This window comes from Sesamum indicum, linkage group LG12, assembly GCF_026168435.1.
Source record: "Sesamum indicum cultivar Baizhima isolate 11 linkage group LG12, ASM2616843v1, whole genome shotgun sequence".
Classification (NCBI taxonomy): Eukaryota; Viridiplantae; Streptophyta; class Magnoliopsida; order Lamiales; family Pedaliaceae; genus Sesamum; species Sesamum indicum.
This window is the reverse complement of record NC_142668.1, coordinates 13,586,921-13,613,561: the sequence shown is the minus strand read 5'-3', so window position 1 is coordinate 13,613,561 and position 26,641 is coordinate 13,586,921. Positions and strand designations below refer to the sequence as shown.

The window sequence follows — 26,641 nt, the reverse complement described above, 5'->3', positions numbered from 1 at the left end:
TATAGTTATAAATAATTCATTCAATTTACGATCATCTAACAAATATTCCTTATAATGAATTGTTATGAGGAAATATTTATTAAACATTCGTTAATTTTGAAAAGATATTTATAAAATTTTCAAATAATAAAAATATATTTATAAATATAACAAATTTCAAGTAATTATGTTGTAACTTGACCTGAAAAATATAATCATTAGTATTCATTCAAATAAACATGAAGTGTTTTATCATCCGACAACATGTTCGTTTTTATGGAAAAATCAATACATAAACAAAGGCATTCTAACAACAACTCGCATTTTCTAACAGGCCCAATAAATGAGAAGCTGAGCCAGATCAAAGCCCACATGAATGACAAATGGGCCCATACATGGGAAAGACCAAAATCAAAAGAAGTTTGATAATATCTAGAGTCTTGAATTTGATGGCTGATGCTTCGTCACCAGCATTCGTGTTAGCGTCTGAGCGTCCACACCCTAAACTGCCCTTTGCTATTAAGTTCAACCCTTTTCTCTCCTACCGTCTACCAGTCCACTAGCCCTCCTTTCTCCTCCTCCATCATCAGCTGCACCGATGTGACTCTCACACTTCTCCAACTTTTCTGACTGTTTCTAACTATTCTTGCTCAACTGCCTTGTCTTTATCCATAACTCATTTCTCTCAACCTTTCTTTTAGCCGACCTTTTTGTAGTGAATTTGAAGAAACACAACACTTCAAGCTGTTTTCCTGTTCCTTGGTCCTCTATTTTGACCTTCGTCTCCAGGTCCTTGTACCGAAAATTCTGCTCAAAGGCCCAGTTTTTGTTCTTGATAGATTATTTCATGTTCTTTGGTCCATGCCCATTTGGATTTTAGATGATATATCTTCTTGTGGAATGCTATCATAAGTGTTACAGGGTTATCGGGCTTATGAAGCATTACCTGTTTAATTTTTCACTTTGTTTTGTTATCTCTTAGTAGATCTTTGAAGCCGCAGCTGTAGGTGAGTTCCCCTGTTTCTGGGACTCTATTTCTTTTGTTAAATTTTGGGTCTTGGAGGCGTTCTTGGCTGGTCAAAGTTAGGCTGGAGAATTTTAGAATTTTGGATGTTCTTGTTGAATTTTCCCAAGATAGCTCGTTTTTAGCTGTTCTATTTCTTATGGTGAGGGTGTGAGATAGTCTTCTCCCAGATTATTTTGGGTGTACTTTTAGCTTGTTAAATTAGGGTTTCATTAGGATTCTGATGGCTGTCAAAGCTTAATTCCTGCTTAAAAGGGTTCTTAACTATCAATTATGGCGGCAAGCGAGCACTATTTTGTGGAGTGGAAAGAGCAATATGTATCAAAAGAGAGGGGCAACCGTGTGGTTCACTATTTCTTGAAGGATAATTCAGGGGAGTCCATTCTTGCTGTTGTGGGTACTGAGAGGAGTGTTAGACACATGTTCTATGTTGTATCTGACGAGTTCTTGAGCGCCCATGGGGCCGATAACTCAGTCCATGCTGGCTTCAGATGGAGATCGAGGAGAGAGGTTGTGAACTGGCTTACTTCCATGTTGTCAAAACAGCATAGGCAAGGAGATTATGCAAGTATGTTTTCTTATTTATCTGATTGTTTCTACCGCGCTTATATTGTTTGTGGTTAGTGCCTCTCATTTTTTTATTTTTTTTTAACTGTAGTGATCTTTAGTGATCAATCCTCCTGTTTATTGTACTAATAGCATTTGAATTTACTTAGTTAATTCTTCAGTTTTGGTACATGGCCTTTTTCTCTTTCATGTATGAAGTTAGTGAAAGATCTAAAGTTTTGAATTGTTGAAAAACATTCTCGTGTAATGGCTCCTTAATTTTAATATATCAAAGTTACTTTTTTGATAGAGTATGTCATCTTTCTTACCCTATTCTATTGGCTGAATGACAGCCAGGCTGATGTGTTTTAAGATTTTGGCCTCATATAGTAGCACATCAGCTACATTATATTTGAAAGTAGTCAAAGTTTGATTTTGTTTCCTTCTTGATCAGTGTCACCTAAAGATGACCCTATTTCTGAAGTAAATGCTCAGAAGACCCACATGCCACCTCATAAGGTACATGTTTCTTGCTAGTTTATTGTATCTTGTCATCTTTTTTCACCTCTATCATCTAAGTCTTGTTTATTGACATATCGTCCTACTTTTGTATCAGGGTCGTTTAGCAAGGAATCTGAAAGGTCATCATTTAGACATTTCATGGTCAGGTTCAGCATGGGCTTGTGGTAAACAGCTGAAGCATTATCCAGCGTTTCGCAGGAATGGGATTTCAATAGCGGTAAGCTTCTTGAAACCCTTCTTAAAGGGACGTTCCAAGCTTTACATCATATTGTATTCATCCAAAACTTCATGGGGAGGTGGAGAACCACCTGGTAGGTTTAACTATTGTTAGGAGTCTTTCCCTTTAATGTGAGGCATGGGTATCTTCCAAATTTAGATAATGTTTTACTTTCTTGCTTTCGAAGGAGGATATGAAGTTATAGAATGACAAAGTGCTGACTACTAGGTCATGCTGGCCTGCTTGAATTTTCTGACGCCACTTTGTCATGCAGATGTATGCTCAAAATGGATTTTCTTTGCTGCTTCTTTTGAAATTGAGATGGCGTTTATTGACACGGAGATGTGAATTTTATAATATATTTGTGATTCCTAAAGCATTGTTGAGATGTAGTCCCCTCTGTTTCTTAGTTCTAAAATGGTGAATTATTCTTGGGCTTATCTTTGAGGAACTTTGTGAATCTTGGACTTCTTTTCTCTTGCTCTCTGTTTTAACCTTTCCCTGCTATTCAGGTACAATCATTTGTCTTTGTAATGGCTGAAAAAGAAAACCGCTATATTGCATATTTGGAAGATATGTATGAAGACAGAAAATGCCAGAAAAAGGTCAAAGTGAGATGGTTTCATCATAATAAAGAAGTCAAGGGAGTTGTTTCTTTACGGGATCCTCATCCTAAAGAAGTCTTCATCACTCCATATGTACAGGTCATCAGTGCTGAATGCGTTGATGGTCCTGCCATAGTATTAACCCGGGAACACTATGAGAAATGCTTGGCAGTTTTTCCACATGATTTGTTAGGCGGAGTTCATTTCTGTTTCAGACAATTCAAGAGCAACAGGATAAAGCCTTTCAAATTAAGTAAATTGCGTGGGTATTTTGATCAACCAATTTTCTCGTGCTTTAGCCCAGATTTTTTTGAGGAAGAAGAGTTTAGCTGTGAGGATGATGTAAAAGTGGGAGCTAAACGGAATAGAAATTTCAGGGAGCATCATAAGTTGACTTATGATTTATCATACAAGAAACATGTTCTACTGAGTAGGGAGCCTAATTTCGTGAAGCATGATGAAGGCCACTTGAGGCATACGCCACTTTTTGCACTAAATGAAAAGGTAGAATTTCTTTGTCAAGACAGTGGCATTCGTGGCTGTTGGTTCAGGTGCACAGTCTTAGAGGTCTCCAGGAGACAAATGAAAATCCTATATGATGACGTGAAGGATGAAGAAAGTTGCACCAACCTCGAGGTACATCCTTTAATTCCTTTTGTACTTATACACAGGAAAAGCAAATAAGACTTGTCTTTGCATGAAATCACGGTCTAATTTTCAAGCTTGTCGTGAAATATTTGCTGATATGCTGTTTAGAGCATATGGATTACCTCTTGCATTGTTGTATTGCATTGCATTAATTCATCTAGAACTATTGTGTGTCAAAGCCCTATTGCTGATATGTTTGCTCACCAGAGCCCTTTTTTATTTATTTTAACCAGCATGCCATAGATTTTGCCCTATGTGATGAATCATATACTGCATATGAAAGTATTACAAAGGCAAACAATTTGATCTCGTTAAATCCAGCAGGTATACCATTGATGACGAAGGATTGCTCAAGGACATGGATTCTAGATATAGTTAATTAGCTAAAATGCATGGGAAGTTTTAAGATAATTATGGAAGGTCTTAAACATCTATTCCTTAGCAATGAAACAGTTGTGCTTTTAATGTTGCAGTCATTGCTCTTCTCTGTTAAATTTCCTTTCTACTCATTTTGGCTGCAAATGTATTGTTGTACACTTGCTTCATTTTATTTTCTTTCCGGGCACGTCTAGCTAGATGCTTTATACTACTTTTATCATGTTTAACTGCAGGAATGGGTTCCTACATATAGATTGGCCAAGGCTGATAAACTAGGGATGAGGCATGGTGGCCGGCCAACTGTGAGGCCTGCCTATCCTTGTGATGAAAGGATCCTTAGCTTTGAGGTTGGAGATCCAGCAGATGCCTGGTGGAATGATGGTTGGTGGGAAGGTGTTGTCTCTGGAACTCGTGATGGTAAAAATGGAATTTATCAAATTTATATTCCAGGTTAGTCCTCCCTACTGTTTTTGCATGTCTAATTGGTCGTTCATTTGTTTTGGCTCTATCCCACCCCAAATGGGAAGCAGAGTCGACTAACTTGATGACATGAAGGCTCGTTTTCTTATCAAAGTTTCCTTTTCTTTTTCTGGGTAATATCAGGTGAAAATTTGTATTTGAATGTTGAGATGAAGAACCTAAGAGTTTCAAGAGATTGGATTGGTGATCGGTGGGTCAATGTTGAGCCTAATCCTAATATTCTCCACGTCTTATCTGCAACTAGTATGGATACTAAACTCCCTGTGTCATCCGCTGTTCCTAAAGAAGCCAAATCTGATAATTCTCCAACTTCCTGTCTTAAAGTTGTCACCAGTCACAAACTCAGTGCTGTGGAAGAGGAGAATGACGACTTAGCAGGCATGACACTGACAAATGTCCCTCTGAAAGATGATTGTACTAGCAGCGAGCAACAGCGACTTCTTGAAGCTGAAGAAAAGGATTATTTTTCTAATGATGAAGAGGAGAAGGAGAATGCAGATTGTGACTTGGGTGGTGCTAGTGTTGTAAAAGGTTCCATTCTTGATGGCAATGGTGGTGGTGATGAGGGAAACAACATTGATGATGGCAACGGGGATAACAACTTGGTCGAATGTGAGATCGCTGAGCTGAAATGTGAAGTGGAAACAACAGAAATGCTGACAGAATGTTGAGGAATAAGCTCTCCCGCTTTTTGTATACGGTGGTATAATTTATTGTCACAGTAGAATAGTTGTACATGAAGATAACAGGTATCTATTGTAAGTTTGCTACTTGGTATGTAATTGCTAGATGTACAGAAACGAGTCGGAGGTCTGATCTTCAGATTAAGTCATTCAGCTAATTGTCCATTTGACAGAAAGAATCCGGATCTTAATCCCATGTAGTACCTGGGATCTTTCTGTCACTCTTTGTCGACTCACAGTGTGGATTATGTGTCTGTATGCACTTCTTGCTCATACTATCCCTGAAATGCTTAGTTCATTATTGCTTCGTACTTCTCTCACTGGATTATCTTGCATTTCAATCTTATGTTAGTATCGCTACGTCTGATGTATCCTTGAATGGTCGATCTTTGAGATAGTCAGAACATACATATACGAGCAAAATACATATGACTTTTGAGTATATTGAAAACTGGTCCTGGAACATGTAAACTAGAGTCTAAGCCACTGCTCCCCTCTTATGAACGTCGTATCAAAAAAAGGTCTTGCTTCAGAGCAATTCAGGGCTCTGGACCAGGGCGCTCTTCTGGTCCTATCTGCTCCTCTACCTCTGCATTCGTATTCTCCAAATACCACGGTACTGCAAACACAATCATCGTACATAAATGTTAGAAGATTACAGCGATTTCATTTATATCGTATGCAGCTTGATGGAACACAGACAACGAGAACAGATTTCATACTTTTGTCTTGATGGAATTCTCCAGTCCTCCCATCCTTCTGGTCTTACATCAATGTCGAATTCACAGTAAGAATATATTATCCGGGAGTAGTTTCCCCAGGCTCTCCCCAGGTAAACATTTCCAGTTCCGCTGACTGTACAGTTCACGAAGGAGAACCCTGTATCTTCAGCAACTGAGTTCCGATGTTGAGCTGCTACTGCAAATCCATCACCCACAACAGAAATTTCACATTCCTGTTCAAATCGTTTTACTTCAATTATTCATGCGTTCTGAAATGAAAAACTGAAGGAAAAGCACGAACAGAAAAATAGACGGGGTACCTGATAGAGCGATCTTGCATTACCAAATATGAAGTCTACCGACCCTTGAATGAGACAATGGAAAAAGTAGTGCGACCCTGACTCATCCAGGAGTGTATCCTGTGAGCCCAGAAATCGAACTTTATAAAACACGGCCTTTTCACCCGAGATCCTCAGTGCTACAGCTTGGTACCCATCAACTCCACCACCCGCTGCAACAACTGTATTCTGTCATGAAAACACTATCAAGAAACTGTAATTTCATTGATCTCATGACGGTCGAATGAGTTGTCTGGTTACCTCAAAAGTGATCCCTGATGCACAGAAATAGTCTGATTCTACTGTAACAGAGGCTGATTTCCAAGTTCCTATAAAACCGCCAGTCGGGGCCTGATCAGAAGCTTTGTCATGCCATGTTATCACTGTTGCAGATGCTTGATCTTGATCTCCAATGAACGAAATATATGGCTTATTTGCAGGAACATGAACCTTCTCTCTGCATTTCCAAAAATGCAATCAGATCATCACTAAGAGAGAGAAAATACTTTCCATGTGAGGAAGTTGTGATAAAACCATCAAATTTAAGAGAGAGAGAGAGCCCACTACCTATACATGTAACTTCCTCACTCCCCCACTCCCAAATATCAGTTCCCACTTCCCACCAACCAAACAAACACACACTAACAGGCACAACTGCATGCATGGAAAATCAGAGCTCAAAACAAAGAGAAAATCAAACCTGTACACTCCAGGAAGAACGTGAATCTTCACTCTCTCTGCATTATTTTCCGGCACCATATCCACCGCGCCTTGAACCGTCACTGAATCCCCCCGACCATTCACATCAACCACGATTACTCTCTTCTGATACCCTGATTCTCTCAAAGGCGACCTGTGATCATCCACATTCAAGTCGTTCCACGTAATGTAGTTCCTCCCATCACCATTAATCTGCCCAAACCCGACTTTAACTTCACCCCACAACAGCAAAAGAACCAAAAAACAAGTCATTGAACCTGTCAAATTCATTCCCAGAAACAACTTTCAGGGCTCTAAACTACAATTAAGAACAGCACAAATTATGGGCTGAGTAGGAGTGATAGAAGGGTAGTGAGAATCAAGTGAAAGCAATAAATGAAGGAGCGTGGGAATAAGTATATTATAGTAAGTTTACTGCAGTCATCAATGTAAACCATAGCATTGCAGCTATAAATGAAGATTTCTTGAAGAGATTACAGCGAGAAAATGGGATTTGGGAGATACATAACAAGAAATTGAAGATGAATGCAAATACAAAGACGGGTTGTGTTTAAATTAATGGAAGGTGATGAGAAGAGGATTATGAGAAAGTCACAAAGTTTTTGCTTAGGTAAAATTAATCAGTGGAGGGAATATCTTTTAACAGGGTAAAGATGTACTGTTGAGCAGTGGTGGTTGCATGCAACGGTTCAAGCATAATTCTTTACTACATTGGAGTTTTTTTTCTTCTAATTCTTTATTTTTTTTCAAAAATCATATCATTATGGTGAAAACAATTCCCAAATTACGATATTAATGCTATCCGGAATGACTAATTTTCAAAATAATCATACTTAATTTTCGATGAATTAGCACTTGTTGTGATATTGGTTTGTAACTTTTTTGTTTCGTGGAAATATATGTAAAAATAGAATATTATTGGGCCTCTATTCTACATTGAAGAACTAATATAATCTTAGCCCAATCATCATGGCCCTATTAGTAACATTTTTCACCGAGCCCACATAACATATTTGGGCTCCCAACTCTGCTATTTTTAATTTATTAATTTAACAAATGAAATTCAAACGAACTTTCATTATTTGCATTCGAGAATTGAATAGTTTGATTTATTTTTTATGTATTAAAAAGAATTATAAAATTATTTGTGGAATATGATAGGAGCAGCAGAGGATGTTAGTGATGTAAAGATTTAATAATAAAAATGAATATATGTAATTGGAATCATAATGGAAATGGAGCAGAGATAGAGATAGAGATAGAGATATTAGTATAATGAGGTACAGTATCTAAAGAGAATCATTGAACTTGCTCACATTAAATTATTTAACAAATTATCCATGAAAGCAACCTCACCACTAATAATAATAATAATAATTAAATAAATAGGGCAATGGGTGGCATCGGCGGCTTCCCGACGAGTTGAACGGGCAGTGATAGTGACGGTTTTGGTGGGAGTGGGAGTGGGAAAGGGCAAAAGTGACCAATCCAATCCAATTGGGATTTTACGTATCAAAATATATAATGTAAATTACATTTCGCCATTTCAAATTTGTTCCTTTTTATATTTTATCATTGAAAATTTCTTTTGTGTTGATTTAGTATTTTAATTTTATGAAATTTGCACTTTTCCATATATGACTATTGTTTTGTTGATTTTCTGCAGAAAAAATATCACATATTGTGTAAAATATAATTAACCCAAATATATATTCAAGGTTATCCAATTCTTGTCTCGGGTATATTCCCTAATTAATCCCCTCCATAGATCAATTAATTTTAGAGTAAATTACAACGACCTCTCCTGAGATTTCGCATAATTATGAATGCTATCTAGTTGTTTGAAAAATTATAAATACCCCTGATGTTTGATGAAATTACGTAATCCTTGGATAGAGATATGAAATTATCAATTTTGTCCTTATTGTATTTTTATTTTTATTTAAAATAAACATTTATAAAAAAAATCGAATGAAGTGGATGAAAAAAAATTATCCACTTAACTCATAAAAAATTTTAAAAATAAATAAAATTATAATTTTTAATTCCACAATGGAATTTTGGTCAGTTCACCATAAAAATAGATGAAAACCTAATAGATTGGGATAATTGTTAGACAACCATTAAAATTGGAGGATTATTGATAATTTTTCAAACTATGAGAAAATATTCATAATTATACCAAATCTAAAAAATGGTCATTGTAATTTACCCTTAATTTTAATATTCTGCCTGTAAGGAGAGTTTGATTGTTCTGGTTTCCAAACGCCCCAAATAAAATTATGTACAAATAGTTGTTGTCACCCGTGTCACTATAACATAATTATTTAATCTTTCTTAATGGGTAAAAACTTTATATTATTAATTAATATCGCAAATCATGTACATCATATATATACATATATTTAAAATTATAATTAATATGCCTCTAAATTATGCATTTCAGTCCTTGATCATGCTTTTACGAATACAATTTGATTCGGATTGAAATATGCGATCTCCATCCAAGAATTCAAGTGCACTATATTTTTGCCCTAGATATTAAAGATGGATTCTAAGAAAGAAACACGTATGTTAGCCTAGTTGGCTTCACCCCAGATCAAGACGCTCCGACGCATAAGTTAGTTAAGTTCGAGTTATTAATATGCGATATGAAGATATAAATGAGATCGAAAGCAATAAATATGTTTTCCATAAATGTTTCAAATTTAAATTATTTATAGAATCTACATGCACGGAATGAATTAATGTTTCAAATTTAAATTATTTATAGAATCTACATGTACGGAATGAATTGGGCCGCGCGGCGTCATTTTAGCAGCCCTTGTCCATAATCATGCGGTGGGAGAGTGAACTGCTTATATGAGAGTGGGTTTCGGATTCTGAAACGGGTAGGGTTTCCAGGCATATGCACGCGGATCCCTTCAATTTTTTTGGATATTTTCCGCTCTAAATCAACAACTTTTTTGTCCTTTCTTGAAAGATGAGGTAATACCCTCATCAGAATTAGAGGTACAATAGATAAGATTCAGTTATAATGATTCAATGTTTCAAGTCATAAAGTTGGATTTGAAAATAAAATTTAGTGCATTAAAAGCAATATGAATTACTTATGAAGGTGTTTAGGGTTAACCAGACATTACTAAGCAGCGCTAATGGCCATAAATGACAATGACCACCCCAATCCAACACCTTCTCATTCTAGATAATAACCGTCACGACACGTTGTCTTTTTATGCATATAATAAATAATTTTTTATATTTTAAAATATATTATGAATCAGAATAAAATATAAAAATTAATAAATTAATTTTTTTAAAAAAAACCAACAAAAGAATTGGTTTTGGTGGTATTAAATTGACATTGAGTCACTTTTATAAAGTAATTATTATAGTTAATTTTTAAAAATATCTAATTAAATTGGTGTAACAGTGTTACTGATTATCGTTTGTAAGAGTGTGGAAGCGGGTTTTATTTTTTTAACATTAGTATAGATATGATGTAATCGGAGCCGTGGAATCAATTTATAATAAAGATTTAAACTGCTTACCAATTGATGTGAAGGCAACAATATTCATATTATTACAATTTATTTTGTTTAAACATTCACAATAATTCCTCTTATATTATATAGAAGAAATTCATATTTATTTTTAGAGATAATTACACTCTTATCTCCTAAAGTTTTGTGTAATTACACGTATATTTTATGTGACTTGAAAAATTACGTTTAGTACACTTGATGTTTGCTTCTATCTAAAAAATAAGTTCACCCGTTAGTCAAAATTCAACGAATTTGCTGATATTAACAAAAAAAATCTATATTTATCCTGATTGACTTATTGCATGTCAAATAAATCTTTTTAAAATCAAATTATCCTCATATATCTTCACGCGTTAATTTATATGATGAGGTGTATTTGTAATCTTATAAGGATAGTTTAGTACGGAAAAAATTATTTGACCTGCAATAAGTCAATCGAGAGTAAATATCAATTTTCATTCAGTTTTTTTTGTCAATAACAGCAAGTGCATTTTGATCAATGGAGGAACTTATTTGTTATATAAAAACAAATCTCAAAGGTGCTAAATATAATTTTCCAAATCATAAAAATATTATGTATAATTATTTCAAAACTCAGATGAGTAAAGTGTAATTATCTTTATTTTTATGAAGTTTCCTGAAGATATGATAGTTGCATAGGAAAAGCGTGCATGCACTCGCACCTAAACAAAGAGATTGGGGTCAAGAGATGTCGACTGGATTCGGCAGCGCGTCACCGCATTCGTCATGTGCCCCTTCCTGAGGATTCAAATTTGAACCCTCCTTCTCTTTGCCTCAAAATATCTTCCCATCACTTGCTTTTACTGCGTTTCTCAACCACGCGCCACTCTTATTGCGACGGACTCAACCCTCCCCCCACACAAAAAAAAAGAAAAAAGTTGGAAATAGAGAATTTTCCCTTTTTCTTTATTTGAAGATGCATGAACTTGAAATTCTCTCTGTTTCTCTCTCTTTCTTGTTTTTTTTAACCATAGATACATGCACTTGAAGTTAATCAAAAGTAATAATTATATTAATTAGGGTCTCAATCCACACTCCTTGTCTTGTTAATCTTATATGAACCATGAATTAAGAGTTGTGATGCTATCTTGGAATTACATAAATGCAATCAAAATTCTTATAAATAGTAAAAATGGTTAAAGATCTACGCTTATTTTATTCAGATTGTATCGATTTCGCTTCGACTTATTCTAAATTGGGGTATCTACGGAGTTTTGATGACCACATAGTCATTTTGAGATTGATAATTCACGTGTAATTATAATTCAAGAATGTTTATAAATAGGGATAATTAGACTTCTTTTTTAAAGTTTTGTACAATCATACGTAAACTCCATGTGGTTTAAAAAAGTATATATTGTACTCATGCTATTTGTTTTCGTCTAACAAATATATCATTCAATTCGTCAAATTAACTGAACTTGACGATATTAACAAAAAAAAAAAGATCGAATGAAATTGCTTATATATTTTCAATTGACTTATTACAGGTTAAATAAATCTTATTTTAACCAAATTAATTCAGTGGCCGCTCAACTTTAAATCAAGCATATGGAGTTTTGATGACTACACAATCATTTTTTAGGCCAATAATTTACATATAATTGTGCAGTTGGATAATATTTGTAAACATTAGCTCTTCCTATTTAATTACTCTATTTCAATACCCTTTCCCCCATTTTAAGTGCTGCCTTTGAGTTTATTGAGAAAAAGGATAAAAGTGCAAAAGACATCAAAATAGTGCAAAAAGGAATCCCACACCAAAATCAAAGTGCACAAAAATTGCATTCTAAATAATGGAGAGGTGATGTTGCGTACAACTTTAGAAGGATTATTATGGCCCCAAATTTCCCATCTTATCCTCAGCCTACATTATTAGCAGAATTTATGACACAGATTAATTCAGATTGTGGGTCATTTCTGACTCCTTTTCTTTTATGCTTCACTAATCTTTCTCCACACCATACTCTTTTTTAATATACTGTTCCAAGATTATCTTTAAAAGATGGTGAATTTGAATTTGAGATCATGAAAGTGGGTATAATTATACAAACTCTCTCTGACATTTACAAAGATTATAAAAACATTAGCTGATGGGGGTATTGATGTAATTTCATTAAGAGTTGTGGATGTAATTACTCAAATAAACGTATGTTGTACTTTTCTCGCTCACTCATTTGACTTTGTATTTTAGTTATTAAGGTGATGTTTGAGTGATCTTATGTACTTGCAAACATGTTATTTTTCTGAGAGGGTCGAAAGTATATAAACTATTTATCATTTTTTGGTTTAAAAGAATGACTTTTAAAAAATTAAGATTTTTTCAACTTATTTTTTCATAATTTTAATAATATTAGTCGCAAAATTGTCATCGCTAATGTTTTATAAATTTTATAATCTTATATTATATAAGTATTTTAAAATTTTGTTTATAAAATATTTTAAATAAACTTAGCAAAACGAAACTTGCTTCAATATATGGGACCAAGAATTACAAATAAGATTTGCCGAAAATAAAAATGGAAATAACTGTGGGAAGCGCACTGCTCCTGCCCTGACGGCGCGTGGAAGCTATAAATGCATCGACACATCCACACACAGCCAGCTCTTATCATCCTCTCCCGGAAATGCGCTAAAGGAGGAACCTGTCTTTTATTCGCACTAAAATTCTCTTCTGATTTCTCGAGGAGAAATAGGAAAAAAGAAAAAAGAAAAAATATTTCCTATGAAAACTCTGACTCTCTCCCTAGCCACGTCTTCTCCTCTATATAGCTCTCTCTACTCCACCACGCAGTGTCTTGCGCCTCTTATTTCTATGTCCAGAAATTTTCTGGGATCGCCATTTGTACTCCAGAAGCCAATTTTCAAGCCATTCAAGAACCCGGCGTTCACCATGTCAGCTTGCGTGCACTCTTCAAGAACGGAAGCTCCTCCGCAGAAGAGCAATCAAGAGATCGATGACCATTTGTTCGATAGTTATGTGAAATACTACAGGCCCAATTTCCCTGACCTTGTTCCTCGCGTGCCCGGTTCCAAGAAAGGTTCCAAGGGCTTCCACACGCAGACACAAACTGTTGTGGATGAAAATAGCGAGAGCCCGGATGAAAAGGTTGATGATTTGTGGCTGCAGATGAAGGATGAGGCCAGGTTAGATGTTGAGCAGGAACCCATATTGTCGAATTATTATTTTAGTTCAATTCTGTCTCATGATTCCATGGAGAGTGCTCTAGCTAATTATCTCTCGATGAAATTGAGCAATTCTAGCCTCCCTAGTGGGACCCTTTATGATCTTTTCTTGGGGGTCCTCACGGAGGATCAAGAAATTATGAGGGCAGTCACTGATGATTTGAGGGCGGTTAAGGAGAGGGACCCTGCTTGTATTAGTTATGTGCATTGTTTCTTGAATTTTAAAGGATTTTTGGCGTGCCAGGCTCATAGGATAGCACATAAGTTGTGGTCCAAGGACAGGAAAATCTTGGCGCTTTTGATACAAAATAGGGTTTCAGAAGTCCTTGCAGTGGATATTCACCCGGGGGCGAAAATTGGAAGAGGGATTTTGTTTGATCATGCTACTGGAGTTGTGGTCGGAGAAACTGCTGTAATTGGTAACAACGTGTCGATTTTACACAATGTGACATTGGGTGGCACTGGTAAGGTCTCTGGAGACCGGCACCCGAAAATTGGTAACGGTGTTCTGATTGGGGCAGGTACTTGTGTTCTGGGAAATGTTAGAATTGAAGACGGGGCTAAGGTTGGTGCAGGGTCTGTTGTGCTGAAACAGATCCCTGCTCGAACTACTGCAGTTGGGAATCCTGCTAGATTGATTGGAGGGAAGGAGAATCCGGTTAAGCTGGATAAGATTCCTAGTTTGACGATGGACCACACTTCGCATATATCTGAGTGGTCTGACTATGTCATTTAAAGTTTATATGTTTGTCCCTGGACAGTGTTAAATAGATTGTAGGACCTCGAGGGTGTCGTTTATGCTCTTCAGAGAGAACCTAAGTTCTCCTACTAGCAGAGATGTATCCTCTTGTTATGTACTCTGTTGAATAAGCCTCCATTGGGCTCTCTAGTTCTGTATTACCTGTTTCATTCTCCGCGAAGAATGGACAGCCATATGTAGTAATTTAGTGATCTAATGGATATTGAGCTCCCTCTTTCTCCCATGTCTTATTTTAAGGTCATTGTCTCTTTTTGGAGTCTGTTGGTAGCTTTATTCAGTAATCATATTCAAGTCTCAGGTATCCGAACTTAGTTTTGCTGATTCTTGGATTATGCTAGGAGAAATGTGGTATATAGTTGGGTACAAACTTGCTTGAATATGCTTACTATGTTATTTCTGAAAGCAAACTTCCGTAATTTGCTGCTGCTTAGAGTTGTTCGGTTATTGGTTCTATACATCATGTCATTTGAAAGCAATGGACAGAGACATCCAGATTGAAAGTCTATGTCAAAGATTGAGCATAGCTTCTCCAAAGATTTTTGAGAAGCTTGCTCTGAGCTGAAATGGCACATTCTTAGGCGTGTCAAACTGAGTGGGTATTAGCACAGTTCATTTCATGTTCTTGAATATGTTGTAATGACATTTACAACTTTCGTTCTTGTTAGTTCCAAAGATATCAATACTGTAGTTGACTTGGATATAATATAGTATCATTCAATGAATGTAATTTAACAAATTTTAATAAAGAAGTTATATTTCTGGAGTCCTGACGCGGCTGTGATAACTACTGTAGTATGATGTAGTTTTTGGTAGCTTATATCTGCAGCAAAATGAAAGAGCAACGTAGAACCAGTAACAAACAACTGAAGTTAGTGCTTCTATTTTTTAAGAGGTTATATCTTTGTCCCTTCCGTTTGTCTTCTGAAATACTAAAGATTCTTATCGTAGACGCCAGAGACAGCAAAATACAAGTACTTATGCTGCTCAAAACAGAAACAGGGTGGTAACTAGTCATCCTTTATTGGAAACCTTGCATTGACCGTATAAATTATTCTGAGCCAGATTTAAGACATTTGTTAAAACAGAGATGGGTATGGCCGGCAGGGTCTCTGGTTTGACAAAATCAGCAATTAGATTAAAGTAAAAAATGGTAGATATGATCTTACAGGTCTTTAAGTTCTTGCACTTGCATAAAACTTGGTATAATTCCGTAAAAACCAGATATCAGTACAAGAACCTCGGTTTAACTGAAACATGACCCTCCAGTTCTCATACATAGAAATTCTTGTCTCCTTATCTTTATTGATTCTTGTACTTCTGAATCTAGTGAATAGGATCCAAAGCAAACACTCAGCTTTGAACCTTCCTCCAGGGCCACGAAAGATACCTTTCATAGGAAATATGCACTTGCTCGTAGGGGATCAGCCTCATCGTGCTCTAAGGGGCTTGGCCATGAAATATGGACCTTTGATGCACCTTCAACTTGGCGAAGTTTCCACGGTCATCGTTTCCTCACCTGACGTCGCTGAGGAAGTGATGAAAACTCAAGACACGATCTTTGCTTCTAGACCTGAAATCCTAGCAGTAAAGGTTATGTCTTGTGATTGCCCGGGCATCATCTTTTCTCCATATGGTGATTACTGGAGGCAGCTTCGAAAAATCTGCACAACAGAACTTTTAAGCTCGAAAAGTGTTCAGTCATTCCGATCTTTAAGAGAGGAAGAGTTTTTGGATCTTTGCAGATGGATAGCTTCTAAAGCAGGATCACCAATCAATCTGACAGAGAAAATTTACTCATCTGCATATAGTCTCACTGCCAAAGCAGCCTTCGGTAAGAAAACCAAGGATCAAGAAACCTTTATATCTATAATAAGAGTAGCAACTAAGTTGGCAGTAGGCTTCGAGATCTCTGATGTGTATCCTTCCATCAAACTGCTGCCTCTGATCAGTGGATTGAAGTCTAAACTCAAGAGCCTGCAGCAGCAAGCAGATAGAATTCTTGAGACCATCATCAATGAACACATAGTAGGAAATTCTGGGAAGACTGCTATGAAAGTGAAACACGATCTTGTAGACGTTCTTTTGAAGTGCCAGGAGGATGAAAACATACTTCCGTTGACCAGAGCTCAGATCAAATCAGTAGTCCTGGTTAGTTTTCCTGTCCACTTTTGCCTTTTATGGTATTATTGACAGGCCTAGCACATACTGTTTTATTTTATATACTTAGCAACTTTCCATAACTAAGACGGAGATCCTTGTGGATGCTTGTCGTTCCGTTCTGTCAGGACATTTTCAGTGCTGGAAGTGAGACATCTGCCACAACGGTGGACTGGGCTATGTCTGAAATGCTCAGAAATCCAAGTGCTCTCAAGAAAGCCCAAGATGAGGTAAGAAATGTTTTCAAAGGTAAAAATGTTGTCGATGAAGCACGCTTCAACGAACTGAAGTTCCTGAAATCAGTGATCAAAGAGACTCTCAGGCTGCATCCACCAGCACCACTACTACTACCTAGAGAAAGCAACGAGAGCTGCAAGATCGATGGTTATGATATCCCAATCAAAACCAGAGTCATTGTGAATGCATGGGCAATAGGTCGAGACCCCAAGTATTGGAAAGAAGCTGAGTGCTTCCAACCCGAAAGATTTCTTGATAGTTCAGTTGATTATAAGGGGAAGAGCTTCGAATACATCCCTTTTGGCGCGGGAAGGAGGATATGCCCCGGCATGTCTTTTGGCATTGCCAATGTTGAGCTCCCACTTGCAATGTTTCTCTACCATTTTGATTGGAATCTACCTCAAGGAATGAAGCATGAAGAAATGGACATGACAGAGGCTTTGGGTGTTACTGTTAGAAGAAAAGATGACTTGTTTGTAACTCCTGTTTTGAGAAGGCCCTTCCCTGTCTGAGATGTTTTTCCTCAGTCTCTCTTTGGTTGCATGATAACTTCCTGTTGTACTTTGGGTATCAATAATAAATCTTGTAATTACATAATAAATATGATTAAATTATGTGTGTAAATGTATTACTTCTTTCTAAAAAATCAAACAAAAAGAAACATATGACATGATGATGCAATTATGACACTATGTCAAAAGACGATAATTGGGAACAATTTTCAACACCACGTGCTCTCCTTCTCTCTCTCTCTCTTCCTCTCTCCCACACCCACTCCACTTTATGTCCCCCAACAAAATGTTCACAAATTTTACATACATCACTTTTTCAAGTGAGAGAAACTTCAATACAACACCTCTTCTATCATGAATTTTTAGTGCTATTTCGATGCGAGTTTCAATTATAATTACAATTTATAATATATCTATAATTACTTTATTTTTTAATTAAAAAAAAAAGACTAAAAGATAACTTATAATCAACAGGATTAGTAGTAAACTACATTAAACACTCATATGTTAATAAAATTTAATCCTATAACTTTAAAATTACAGAAATCCAACTTTGCAGTTTAAATTAGATTTCATTTGTCCATTTCCGAATACTTATTCAAGACACAAATGAAGTCGCTCGGCATGCAAAATATGGTAGTAGTTGCCTTGCTATGCATGGCAACGGTCTAGGAGTAGGGAAATTGGGGCCCGCATCGGACCCGTCCTGAATGGGGCGAGTTCGTGTTTAATTAAATCAAATTAAATAGGTTTTGAGATGGGTTTAAGTTTAATGTTTATAAATCGAATAGTGGGTTCTGTCTGGTGTTGTTGATTGCACCAATCCAAATAATTTTAAATTTATTAATTAACCCATCTCACTTATTTAAAAATTATAATTTAACATAATTAATATTTAGTGATTGTCACAATTAGATTTAAAACAACAATTACAAAAATCACATGGATCGATCTATTAATAAGTATTAACACTGTCAATTTCTTTTTATGGTTCTAATAAATGATTGACATAATTTGAATTTAAAAAATATATATTTAGAATTTAGAATTTTTAAAAATAATTTTAAACAATTAATCAGGTGGAGGAGTGAACGTGATGTGATTGCATATAATTACCAGTTTACCACTAAAGTAAACTTTTGTATGAACTCATCACGGACTAAATTTCCTCTTCCACCAATGTCAATTATGGAGTGATGAGTGATTTTACATACTTCGGATAATTATATCTACATATCTGATTTACAATAAAATAATAATTATATATACATATTAAAAATTGTCAATATTATTTATTTAAATTATTTATTTCTTAAAAAAAATTACACTTACATCCTAAAAAACGTTAATATTTTTACACAAACTATCTTATTCTTTAATTTTTGGGATTGGTTTATATAAATATAAAAAAATAAAAACAAAATGACAAAGATACTTTATATAATTATCTCTTGTATTATCAATCAAACCACACTCCAAAGAATCTAATATCCAATGGCCGGCGGGCTTGTGTTTGTGTAATCAAAATCCATGAAATGAGTCTTGCCCAAGGAAATTCCCCTTTCCTTGACTTTTCCTCTCTGTTAGTGGAAAGCCAGACTTATTGAACTCCACATACTCCAACATCCAAAAATTAAAAAGTCAGATTCTTCTTTCGTAGAATGTTTGATCTCTGCTTCATTAGTGTTATATAATAACTCTTCTGCTGAGGTTTCTTAGATCACTCCAAACTGCCATGCTTGACTACTACCAAGTATGGAATTTCTTCATAAAACTTCGTCTTCCTTCTTGATCACGGTATCTGTTTTTCTTGCTGAGTCCCGCACTTTTTCTTTTGAAAACATGGGCGGTGATTTGCTCCTTAACCCAGTTTTCTTGCGTTTCTTCACCGCCTCTTTGCACCTGGTTTTGTTGGTTGTCGTGTTATTCTCATGGGTTTTCAAGAAATTTAGGAGCAATGGGGATGAACGCTGGAAACACAGTGTTAGGCACGTTAGTGTTTTGTACTACAGGCCAACTCTGTTTTCGTGTTTGGGTCTTTCGTTCTTTAATCTCATTCTATGCGTGTTGAACCTCTTTTATTGGTATAGAAATGGTTGGTCTGATGAAAAGATTCTGACTTTACTGGATTTGGGGGTGAGAACACTAGCTTGGTTAGCTCTCTATCTTTTCTTGCAATTCCATTTCTTGAATTCGAGGGAAAACAAGTACCCGTTTGCTTTGAGACTGTGGTGGGTGCTTTTCTTCTTCATATCCTGTTATTGCCTTGTAATAGACGTTTCCTATTACAGAAAACACCAGACTTTATCAACTCTGTTTTGGGCCTCTGATATTGTTTCATCGGTAATGGGTTTAGTTTTTTCTTATGTCGCCTTTCTGGGTAAGAAAATGGATGAAGATACCACTCTTCAACAACACCTTTTAAATGGTAGTGCTGCTAATGGTAGAGAGTCTCACATACCTCTCAAAGGGGATGAGACTGTGACTCCTTATGCTACTGCTGGTATTTATAGTCTCTTTTCTTTCTCTTGGGTGGGTCCTTTGATATCCCTTGGGTACAAGAAAACGCTGAACCTGGAGGATGTTCCTCAGCTCCACAATCCTGATACGGCTGGTGGGGCATTTCCAATTTTGAACAGGAAGCTGGAGTCTTATCGTGGAGGAAGTAACAGAATCACGACAATCATGCTGGCTAAGGCATTGGTTTTCACCAGCAGGAGGGAAATTGCGGTATCTGCTGTCTATGTGCTCGTGAGCACAGTGGCTTCTTATGTTGGTCCATACCTTATTGACACTTTTGTTCAATACTTAAATGGACATAGACATTTCGAAAATGAGGGCTTTGTATTAGTTTCTGCTTTTTTCATCTCAAAGTTGTTCGAGTGTTTGGCACAGAGACATTGGTTTTTTAAGGTGCAACAGGCTGGGTATAGGGCGAGCGCAGCGTTGGTTGCCAAAATCTATAACAAGGGATTGACTCTTTCGTGCCAATCAAAGCAAGGGCAAACAACCGGGGAAATTATAAATTACATGTCTGTTGACGCTACGAGGATAGGTCACTTTGGTTGGTATATGCATGATCCATGGATGGTTGTTTTACAGGTTGTCCTGGCATTGGCAATCTTATATAGAAATCTTGGGCTTGCTTCGGTAGCTGCGCTTATCTCTAGTGTCTTGGTGATGTTAGCAAATGTTCCACTAGGAAGTTTGCAGGAGAAGTATCAGGATGAGTTGATGAAATCAAAAGACAAAAGGATGAAGGTGACCTCTGAAGTCTTGAGGAATATGAGAATTCTCAAACTTCAGGCTTGGGAGTTGAGGTTCCTCTATAAAATTCTGGATGTTAGGAATGATGAGACAATTTGGTTGAAGAAATATCTTTATACTAAAGCTGTCAGCACATTTGTGTTTCTGGATGCTCCTATATTTGTGTCTGTGGTGACTTTTGGTGCTTGTATGCTAATGGGAATACCACTTGAGTCGGGAAAGATACTATCTGCGGTTGCAACCTTTAAAATTCTTCAAGAGCCTATTTATAAACTTCCTGATACAGTATCCATGATTGTTCAGACTAAGGTTTCTCTTGATCGAATCGCATCATTTCTTTCACTTGATGACCTACCACCAGATGTTGTAGAGAAGCTTCCAGCTAATAGTTCTGTTACAGCTGTTGAGGTAATCAATGGAAACTTTTCCTGGGATGTATCATCTCCTAGTCCTACACTGAAAGATATTAACTTTAGGGTATCTCATGGAATGAGGGTTGCGATTTGTGGCACAGTTGGCTCTGGCAAGTCAAGCTTACTTTCTTGTATTTTGGGGGAAATGCCAAAAATATCTGGGGTTATTAGGCTCTCGGGAACAACGGCCTATGTTGCTCAGTCACCTTGGATTCAAAGTGGAAAGATTGAAGAAAATATACTGTTTGGTACGGAGATGGACAGACAACGGTATGACAGGGTCCTGGAAGCATGTTCACTGAAGAAAGACCTGGAAATTCTCTCATTTGGAGATCAGACTGTTATTGGCGAGAGGGGAATCAACTTGAGTGGTGGACAGAAGCAGAGGATACAGATTGCTCGTGCACTCTACCAAGATGCCAGCATATATTTATTTGATGATCCATTTAGCGCTGTGGATGCACATACAGGAACTCATATTTTCAATGTAAGCACAGTTTCTCCTTCTTTCCGCTATCATATATGCTGTATGACGACTTGTTTTTTCATGATTGCTCTTGTTGATTGGGTTCTCAGTTCCCTTTCTCGGCCTTTTTAAGTCCAATTGTTCTATCATGTTCTAACATTTGTTTCTAATAACAGGAATGCATTCTGGGGCTTTTAGATTCCAAAACTGTTATCTATGTTACCCACCAAGTGGAGTTTCTGCCCGCAGCAGACCTTATTTTGGTGCGCACTTCATCTCTGAATTGTTGTATTTACCATGCGAACCTCAATCCAGTTACTTGAACCTAATTTTTTAATCATCAGGTCATGAAAGATGGACTAATTAAACAAGCTGGCAAGTATAGTGACATTCTGAAATCTGGAAGTGACTTTATGGAACTTGTTGGTGCTCACGAGGTGGCTTTATCAGCTCTTGATTCCATTGATGCTGGGAAATCAGCTGTAGGTGAGGAAAAAAGCTTTAAAAATGCTGAGTCTGTCTTGCATGAACACGATTCTGGAAATGACGCAAATGATAAAGTAGATAATGGTGGGGGAAACAAGGGACAGCTTGTTGAAGAAGAAGAAAGAGGGAAAGGAAATGTTGGATTATCAGTTTACTGGAAGTATATCACAACAGCATATGGAGGATTTCTAGTACCCTTTCCATTATTAGCACAGATACTGTATCAGGTACTTCAAATTGGAAGCAATTATTGGATGGCTTGGGCGACTCCTGTGTCAAAGGATGTGGCACCTCACGTTCAAGGCTCAATTCTCATCCTTGTCTATGTTGCTTTGTCATTGGGATGTTCTTTCTGCATTTTTGCCCGGGCCTTGCTCATGGTGACAATCGGGTACAAGACAGCAAATATACTCTTTAACAAGATGCATCTCTGTATATTTCGTGCCCCCATGTCCTTCTTCGACTCCACCCCCAGTGGGCGAATTCTCAATAGAGTACGTGAACATTGTTTTTGTCTTTTTTGCTCTTAGTAATAGTTTTCTGATTCACCTTTTGATATTATAGACTTCAATTTACTTGATCTTGCTGGACAATTGTTAGCTTGAAGAATGTTTTTGACAATCGTTGTTCTTTCACAGGTATCCGCAGACCAAAATAAAGTAGACTTGAACATGGCATCCATAATTGGGCAATTTGCTTTTGTCATAATAGAGCTTCTAGGAATTATTGCTATCATGTCGCAAAGTGCCTGGCAGGTCTTCATTATCTTTATCCTTGTGAGTGCTATTTGCATATGGTTGCAGGTAAATCTGGTGCCACTTCACCGTTCTTCCTATAATCGAATTTAATTTTACAGGCCTTGTAATATTTGATTGAATCATGCTTGAGTATTTTCTGCACGATGTCTTTCCGTGTCTGCGACTTGACTGAAAACTATCTTTTCATTTCCCATCTTGTTCAGACACTGACATGACTCTGAATATATACTTGTGGTTGGCTAACTCATCTTTTCCTTCTGCAGCGATATTACATAGCTTCTGCCAGAGAACTCACTCGACTATGTGGAGTGTGCAAAGCTCCAGTTATACAGCACTTTTCGGAAACACTTTCAGGGTCGAGCACAATTAGAAGTTTTGGTCAGGAAGGCAGATTCCATGACAGAGGCATGAGACTCATAGATGGATATTCACGGCCTAAGTTTTATACTGCTGCTGCCCTGGAATGGCTATGCATTCGTTTGGATGTGTTATCTCTTGTAACTTTTGCCTTTTCGTTGATTTTCCTGGTTGCTATTCCAGAAGGAACCATTGATCCAAGTGAGTGTTGTTACAAGTATATCATATCTGTCAACTTCTGCTTTTGCCTGACGAATTGTTGAGACTGCAAAAATCAGCTAAGTCTTTCTCTTCTTTTCTCAATATTATAGGTCTTGCTGGGCTGGCAGTGACATACGGCCTTAATTTGAATATGATGCAAGCATTGGTTGTGTGGATTCTTTGCTCTATGGAAAATGGAATCATATCAGTCGAAAGAATCCTTCAGTACACTTCTATTCCAATAGAACCCGCCCTTGTAGTAGAGTCAAACAGGCCAGAGAGTCATTGGCCAATACATGGAGAAGTTGATATCCAAGATCTTCAGGTGATTTTTCATTGGACTTCATTCAAATAGTTAATGATCTCGATGACTATAGGATTTTGAGCTGACCATAACGAGATGCGTAATTATTTGTAGGTCCGATATGCTCCTCACATGCCGTTTGTGCTACGAGGCATTACATGTACTTTCTTAGGGGGGAAGAAGACTGGAATGGTAGGGAGGACAGGAAGTGGTAAATCGACTCTAATTCAGACCCTCTTCCGCATTGTCGAACCAACTGTTGGAAAAATATTGATCGATGGTCTCGATATCTCAACCATCGGACTTCATGATTTACGATCTAGATTAAGCATAATCCCACAGGACCCAATCATGTTTGAGGGGACCATCCGAAGCAACCTGGATCCCCTTCAAGAGTATACAGACGAGCAGATATGGGAGGTACTTTAAGCTTTAACTGAAGCATCCAAGAAAAGTCTCTTGATGGCTTATGTTGATTGATGTTCTTCCTTTGCTTCAGGCTCTTGATAAATGCCAGCTTGGTGATGAGGTCCGGAGAAAGACAGGAAAGCTCGATTCTGCAGGTTTGCCTAGTTCACTAGCTTTTTATGTAGCGAATCATTTTCATACTCATACATATGATGTTTACTCATCGAGTTCTTGAATCTTAACCAACATTTTCAGTGTCTGAGAATGGAGAGAACTGGAGCGTCGGTCAAAGGCAGCTAGTTTGTCTCGGGCGTGTGCTGCTAAAGAAAAGCAAGGTTCTGGTGCTTGACGAGGCAACTGCATCAGTCGACACTGCAACCGATAACCAGATTCAACAAACGCTCAAGCAGCATTTCAGTGACTCAACAGTGATAACAATCGCACACAGGATAACATCTGTGCTCGACAGCGATGTGGTTTTACTATTAGACAACGGTACGCCACCCCGCCCCTCATTTACATCGCACTTTCTTGATATTCACTCGATCATTTCCATGGTTCAGGACTTGTTAAGGAATATGATAGTCCAGAAAAGTTGCTGGAGGACAAGTCGTCTTCGTTCGCAAAGCTCGTAGCAGAATACAGCATGAGATCATCATCAAGTTCCAGTTCCGAAAATCTTTCGAATGCACGAGCATGAGTAGTATGGAAAGGACGAAAACCCGCCAAAAATTCCACGCAAGTGTTTCTCCAGAAGACGAATCGACGTTGGTTCGCGTGGAAGATGAATTAATAGACGAAATTGGGAGAGCTCTCATCATTTTGCCTGTTCGTTCGTTCGCGTCGTTTTCTTGCATGGAGCACATCCCATGAAAATGTGTGTTTTTAATTTTTGTATAAATGTTTGTGTGAGAATATGAATATATATATATATTGGTATTAGTTGGTGAAATCGTACTTTATGTGGTTTCAGTGGTGTCAAATCACATGCATATTTTATTTAAATCATAAGGGATTTAGGTTAGTTATACTAAATTTCAAAAGATGATAGCGTAATTACCACTTCATTTTAAGAGTGGTCACAGGACGTTGAGTGGGCTGCAAGAAAATGGGGAGAAAAACATATCATTAACTTGGCTTATCGTGCAACCCTTGTTGCTTGCATTTACCACATTTGGAGGGGACAAAATTTGAGACGTTTTGAGCACACGGAGCGACCACCGAGCATCATAGCCACCATCATGGTGGAAGATATTAAACAGAGGATTATCAGTGTTAATTTATATCGTTCTATTCGTTCATATGCGTTATATTGATTGTGGCGTATCCCTTGGCCTTTCGAGAAAAAACCACCAATTGAGCATTATTATACTGTACGATTTTATTTTATTAAATATATTATATACACCCGTAGGATCACGTCTTACTAATTAATGGCGAATGATACCATAGATATTCAGAAGAAACAGTTCCAACTTCCAAGAATCTTTACATTAATACCAGTTGCTCTCAATATGCCTGCGGCACTCTTTTTCCTTTTCTACTCAATCAAAAATTTAATCTAATTATAAAATAAAACAAATTATAGTAAATACTTAAATTTATATAAAATGAAATAAATATCAATATATTTCATAATATTGAGTTTGTACATTAAATTTCAGTTGTAACCAATAGAATAAGACATGGTTGGTTCAGTACAGTGTTGATTAATGTATTTTTGGATTTATTAAACACTCTATGATGTAAGAGTAAATTTTGGATTTACTCTATCTTTCCCTCCTTCCACATTTGCAGGAAAATATGTTTTTTGAATGAAGTTACACGATCCAGTTCGTATTATTAGTTTATGCTCAACGACTCGGTTGATAGGAATAGCGAGATGGTTAGATGTTAGAAATGATGAATCGGTTTCGTTTTATATGCCTGTCACTTTATCTTTGTTCGTGCCGTCTATAATGATAGATGAATCAAAAACTTTCAATTGAACTTATTCTTTCAATTGGTATTTTTGTATATCCTCCTATTTGACAAAAATGAAAACTTAGGTAAATGCTTTAGAAACATATGTATAAAAATACCATATTTCATTTAGCCCCTTTATGCTTACTATAACTAGTTATTTCGGTTTTCTACTAGTGGCTTTAACTATAACTTCAGCTCTATTTATTGGTCTGAGCAAGATACGACTTATTTAAACTTTCTATTTGTATTTGAAAGAAAGAATTCAGAAAAGAAATCCTTCTGTCAGATTCCGTGTATTCTATAGTTACTTCCCGCGTCAATTGTCAATTCTTGGTCATTGAGATTCACGTCAATTCGGATTAATACTTAGGTATAGATATTCCCTCTTTTTTTTCTCCTTTTCAAAAAATTGAAATGATTGAAGTTTTTCTATTTGGAATCGTGTTAGGTCTAATTCCTATTACTTTGGCTGGATTATTCGTAACTGCATATTTACAATACAGACGTGGTGATCAGTTGGACCTTTGATTAATTAACATTTCAAAAAAAGATTTACGCATTATTCTAGATAATTCGTTGGTAGAATGGAAAGAATTAGGGGAAGAAGGGACCACAGGGAATGAATGGGAAGATCGAAAGGTTGGAAGAAGAAAGGATTTTTTGGTTAGACGCATGGAATTGGCTAAGCATTTTCTTCGAACAAATATAGAACCAGAATGGATGGTTTTGTGTCTAT

At 36.8% G+C, this 26,641-nt stretch overlaps 5 protein-coding genes across 6 annotated transcripts; 4 read left to right on the top strand and 1 right to left on the bottom strand.

Moving 5' to 3' along the window:
• Positions 1–445: 445 nt before the first annotated feature.
• LOC105174955 (uncharacterized) lies at positions 446–5,393 on the top strand. 2 transcript variants are annotated; one of them, XM_011097224.3, is made up of 7 exons: positions 446–1,571; positions 2,004–2,068; positions 2,166–2,288; positions 2,801–3,529; positions 4,153–4,369; positions 4,523–4,642; positions 4,724–5,393. In XM_011097224.3, exons 1-7 carry the CDS (start codon positions 1,277–1,279, stop codon positions 5,068–5,070), a joined length of 1,896 nt encoding a protein of 631 aa, XP_011095526.1. In that variant the 5' UTR covers positions 446–1,276; the 3' UTR covers positions 5,071–5,393. The 2 variants fall into 2 exon arrangements, with proteins under 2 accessions (XP_011095526.1, XP_011095525.1); XM_011097223.3 differs by having other exon boundaries at positions 447–1,571; positions 4,523–5,393.
• A 101-nt stretch (positions 5,394–5,494) lies between these two features.
• On the bottom strand, positions 5,495–7,391 carry LOC105175159 (pectinesterase QRT1-like). The gene is made up of 5 exons (XM_011097505.3): positions 6,843–7,391; positions 6,404–6,599; positions 6,125–6,331; positions 5,805–6,037; positions 5,495–5,701 (listed from the first exon to the last, which is right to left on the bottom strand). Exons 1-5 carry the CDS (start codon positions 7,130–7,132, stop codon positions 5,554–5,556), a joined length of 1,074 nt encoding a protein of 357 aa, XP_011095807.1. The 5' UTR covers positions 7,133–7,391; the 3' UTR covers positions 5,495–5,553.
• A 5,635-nt stretch (positions 7,392–13,026) lies between these two features.
• On the top strand, positions 13,027–14,597 carry LOC105174954 (serine acetyltransferase 1, chloroplastic). Its single transcript, XM_011097222.3, has one exon. It carries the CDS (start codon positions 13,154–13,156, stop codon positions 14,348–14,350), a length of 1,197 nt encoding a protein of 398 aa, XP_011095524.1. The 5' UTR covers positions 13,027–13,153; the 3' UTR covers positions 14,351–14,597.
• A 146-nt stretch (positions 14,598–14,743) lies between these two features.
• On the top strand, positions 14,744–17,392 carry LOC105175157 (salviol synthase). The gene is made up of 2 exons (XM_011097504.3): positions 14,744–16,522; positions 16,660–17,392. The coding sequence occupies exons 1-2, from the start codon at positions 15,629–15,631 to the stop codon at positions 17,278–17,280; spliced, it is 1,515 nt and encodes a 504-aa protein (XP_011095806.1). The 5' UTR covers positions 14,744–15,628; the 3' UTR covers positions 17,281–17,392.
• A 1,394-nt stretch (positions 17,393–18,786) lies between these two features.
• Positions 18,787–24,892, top strand: LOC105174953 (ABC transporter C family member 3). The gene is made up of 10 exons (XM_011097221.3): positions 18,787–21,447; positions 21,603–21,689; positions 21,771–22,406; positions 22,551–22,715; positions 22,934–23,228; positions 23,339–23,553; positions 23,647–23,952; positions 24,032–24,095; positions 24,196–24,435; positions 24,504–24,892. Exons 1-10 carry the CDS (start codon positions 19,036–19,038, stop codon positions 24,638–24,640), a joined length of 4,557 nt encoding a protein of 1,518 aa, XP_011095523.1. The 5' UTR covers positions 18,787–19,035; the 3' UTR covers positions 24,641–24,892.
• The last annotated feature ends 1,749 nt before the right edge of the window (positions 24,893–26,641 follow it).

Excerpts from the sequence above, each read along its gene's own strand:
- LOC105174954 (XM_011097222.3), top strand. The coding sequence starts at position 13,154 with ATGAAAACTCTGACTCTCTCCCTAGCCACGTCTTCTCCTCTATATAGC.
- LOC105174953 (XM_011097221.3), top strand. The coding sequence starts at position 19,036 with ATGGAATTTCTTCATAAAACTTCGTCTTCCTTCTTGATCACGGTATCT. Across the intron at positions 22,407-22,550 it reads GTGGGCGAATTCTCAATAGA|GTATCCGCAGACCAAAATAA; the intron begins GTACGTGAACAT and ends GTTCTTTCACAG. Across the intron at positions 24,096-24,195 it reads AGGAAAGCTCGATTCTGCAG|TGTCTGAGAATGGAGAGAAC; the intron begins GTTTGCCTAGTT and ends CAACATTTTCAG.
- LOC105174955 (XM_011097223.3), top strand. The coding sequence starts at position 1,277 with ATGGCGGCAAGCGAGCACTATTTTGTGGAGTGGAAAGAGCAATATGTA. Across the intron at positions 2,069-2,165 it reads CCCACATGCCACCTCATAAG|GGTCGTTTAGCAAGGAATCT; the intron begins GTACATGTTTCT and ends CTTTTGTATCAG. Across the intron at positions 4,370-4,522 it reads TTATCAAATTTATATTCCAG|GTGAAAATTTGTATTTGAAT; the intron begins GTTAGTCCTCCC and ends GGGTAATATCAG.
- LOC105175159 (XM_011097505.3), bottom strand. The coding sequence starts at position 7,132 with ATGAATTTGACAGGTTCAATGACTTGTTTTTTGGTTCTTTTGCTGTTG. Across the intron at positions 6,332-6,403 it reads CATCAGGGATCACTTTTGAG|AATACAGTTGTTGCAGCGGG; the intron begins GTAACCAGACAA and ends TTTTCATGACAG. Across the intron at positions 5,702-5,804 it reads AGAATTCCATCAAGACAAAA|TACCGTGGTATTTGGAGAAT; the intron begins GTATGAAATCTG and ends TTGTGTTTGCAG.
- LOC105175157 (XM_011097504.3), top strand. The coding sequence starts at position 15,629 with ATGACCCTCCAGTTCTCATACATAGAAATTCTTGTCTCCTTATCTTTA. Across the intron at positions 16,523-16,659 it reads AGATCAAATCAGTAGTCCTG|GACATTTTCAGTGCTGGAAG; the intron begins GTTAGTTTTCCT and ends CCGTTCTGTCAG.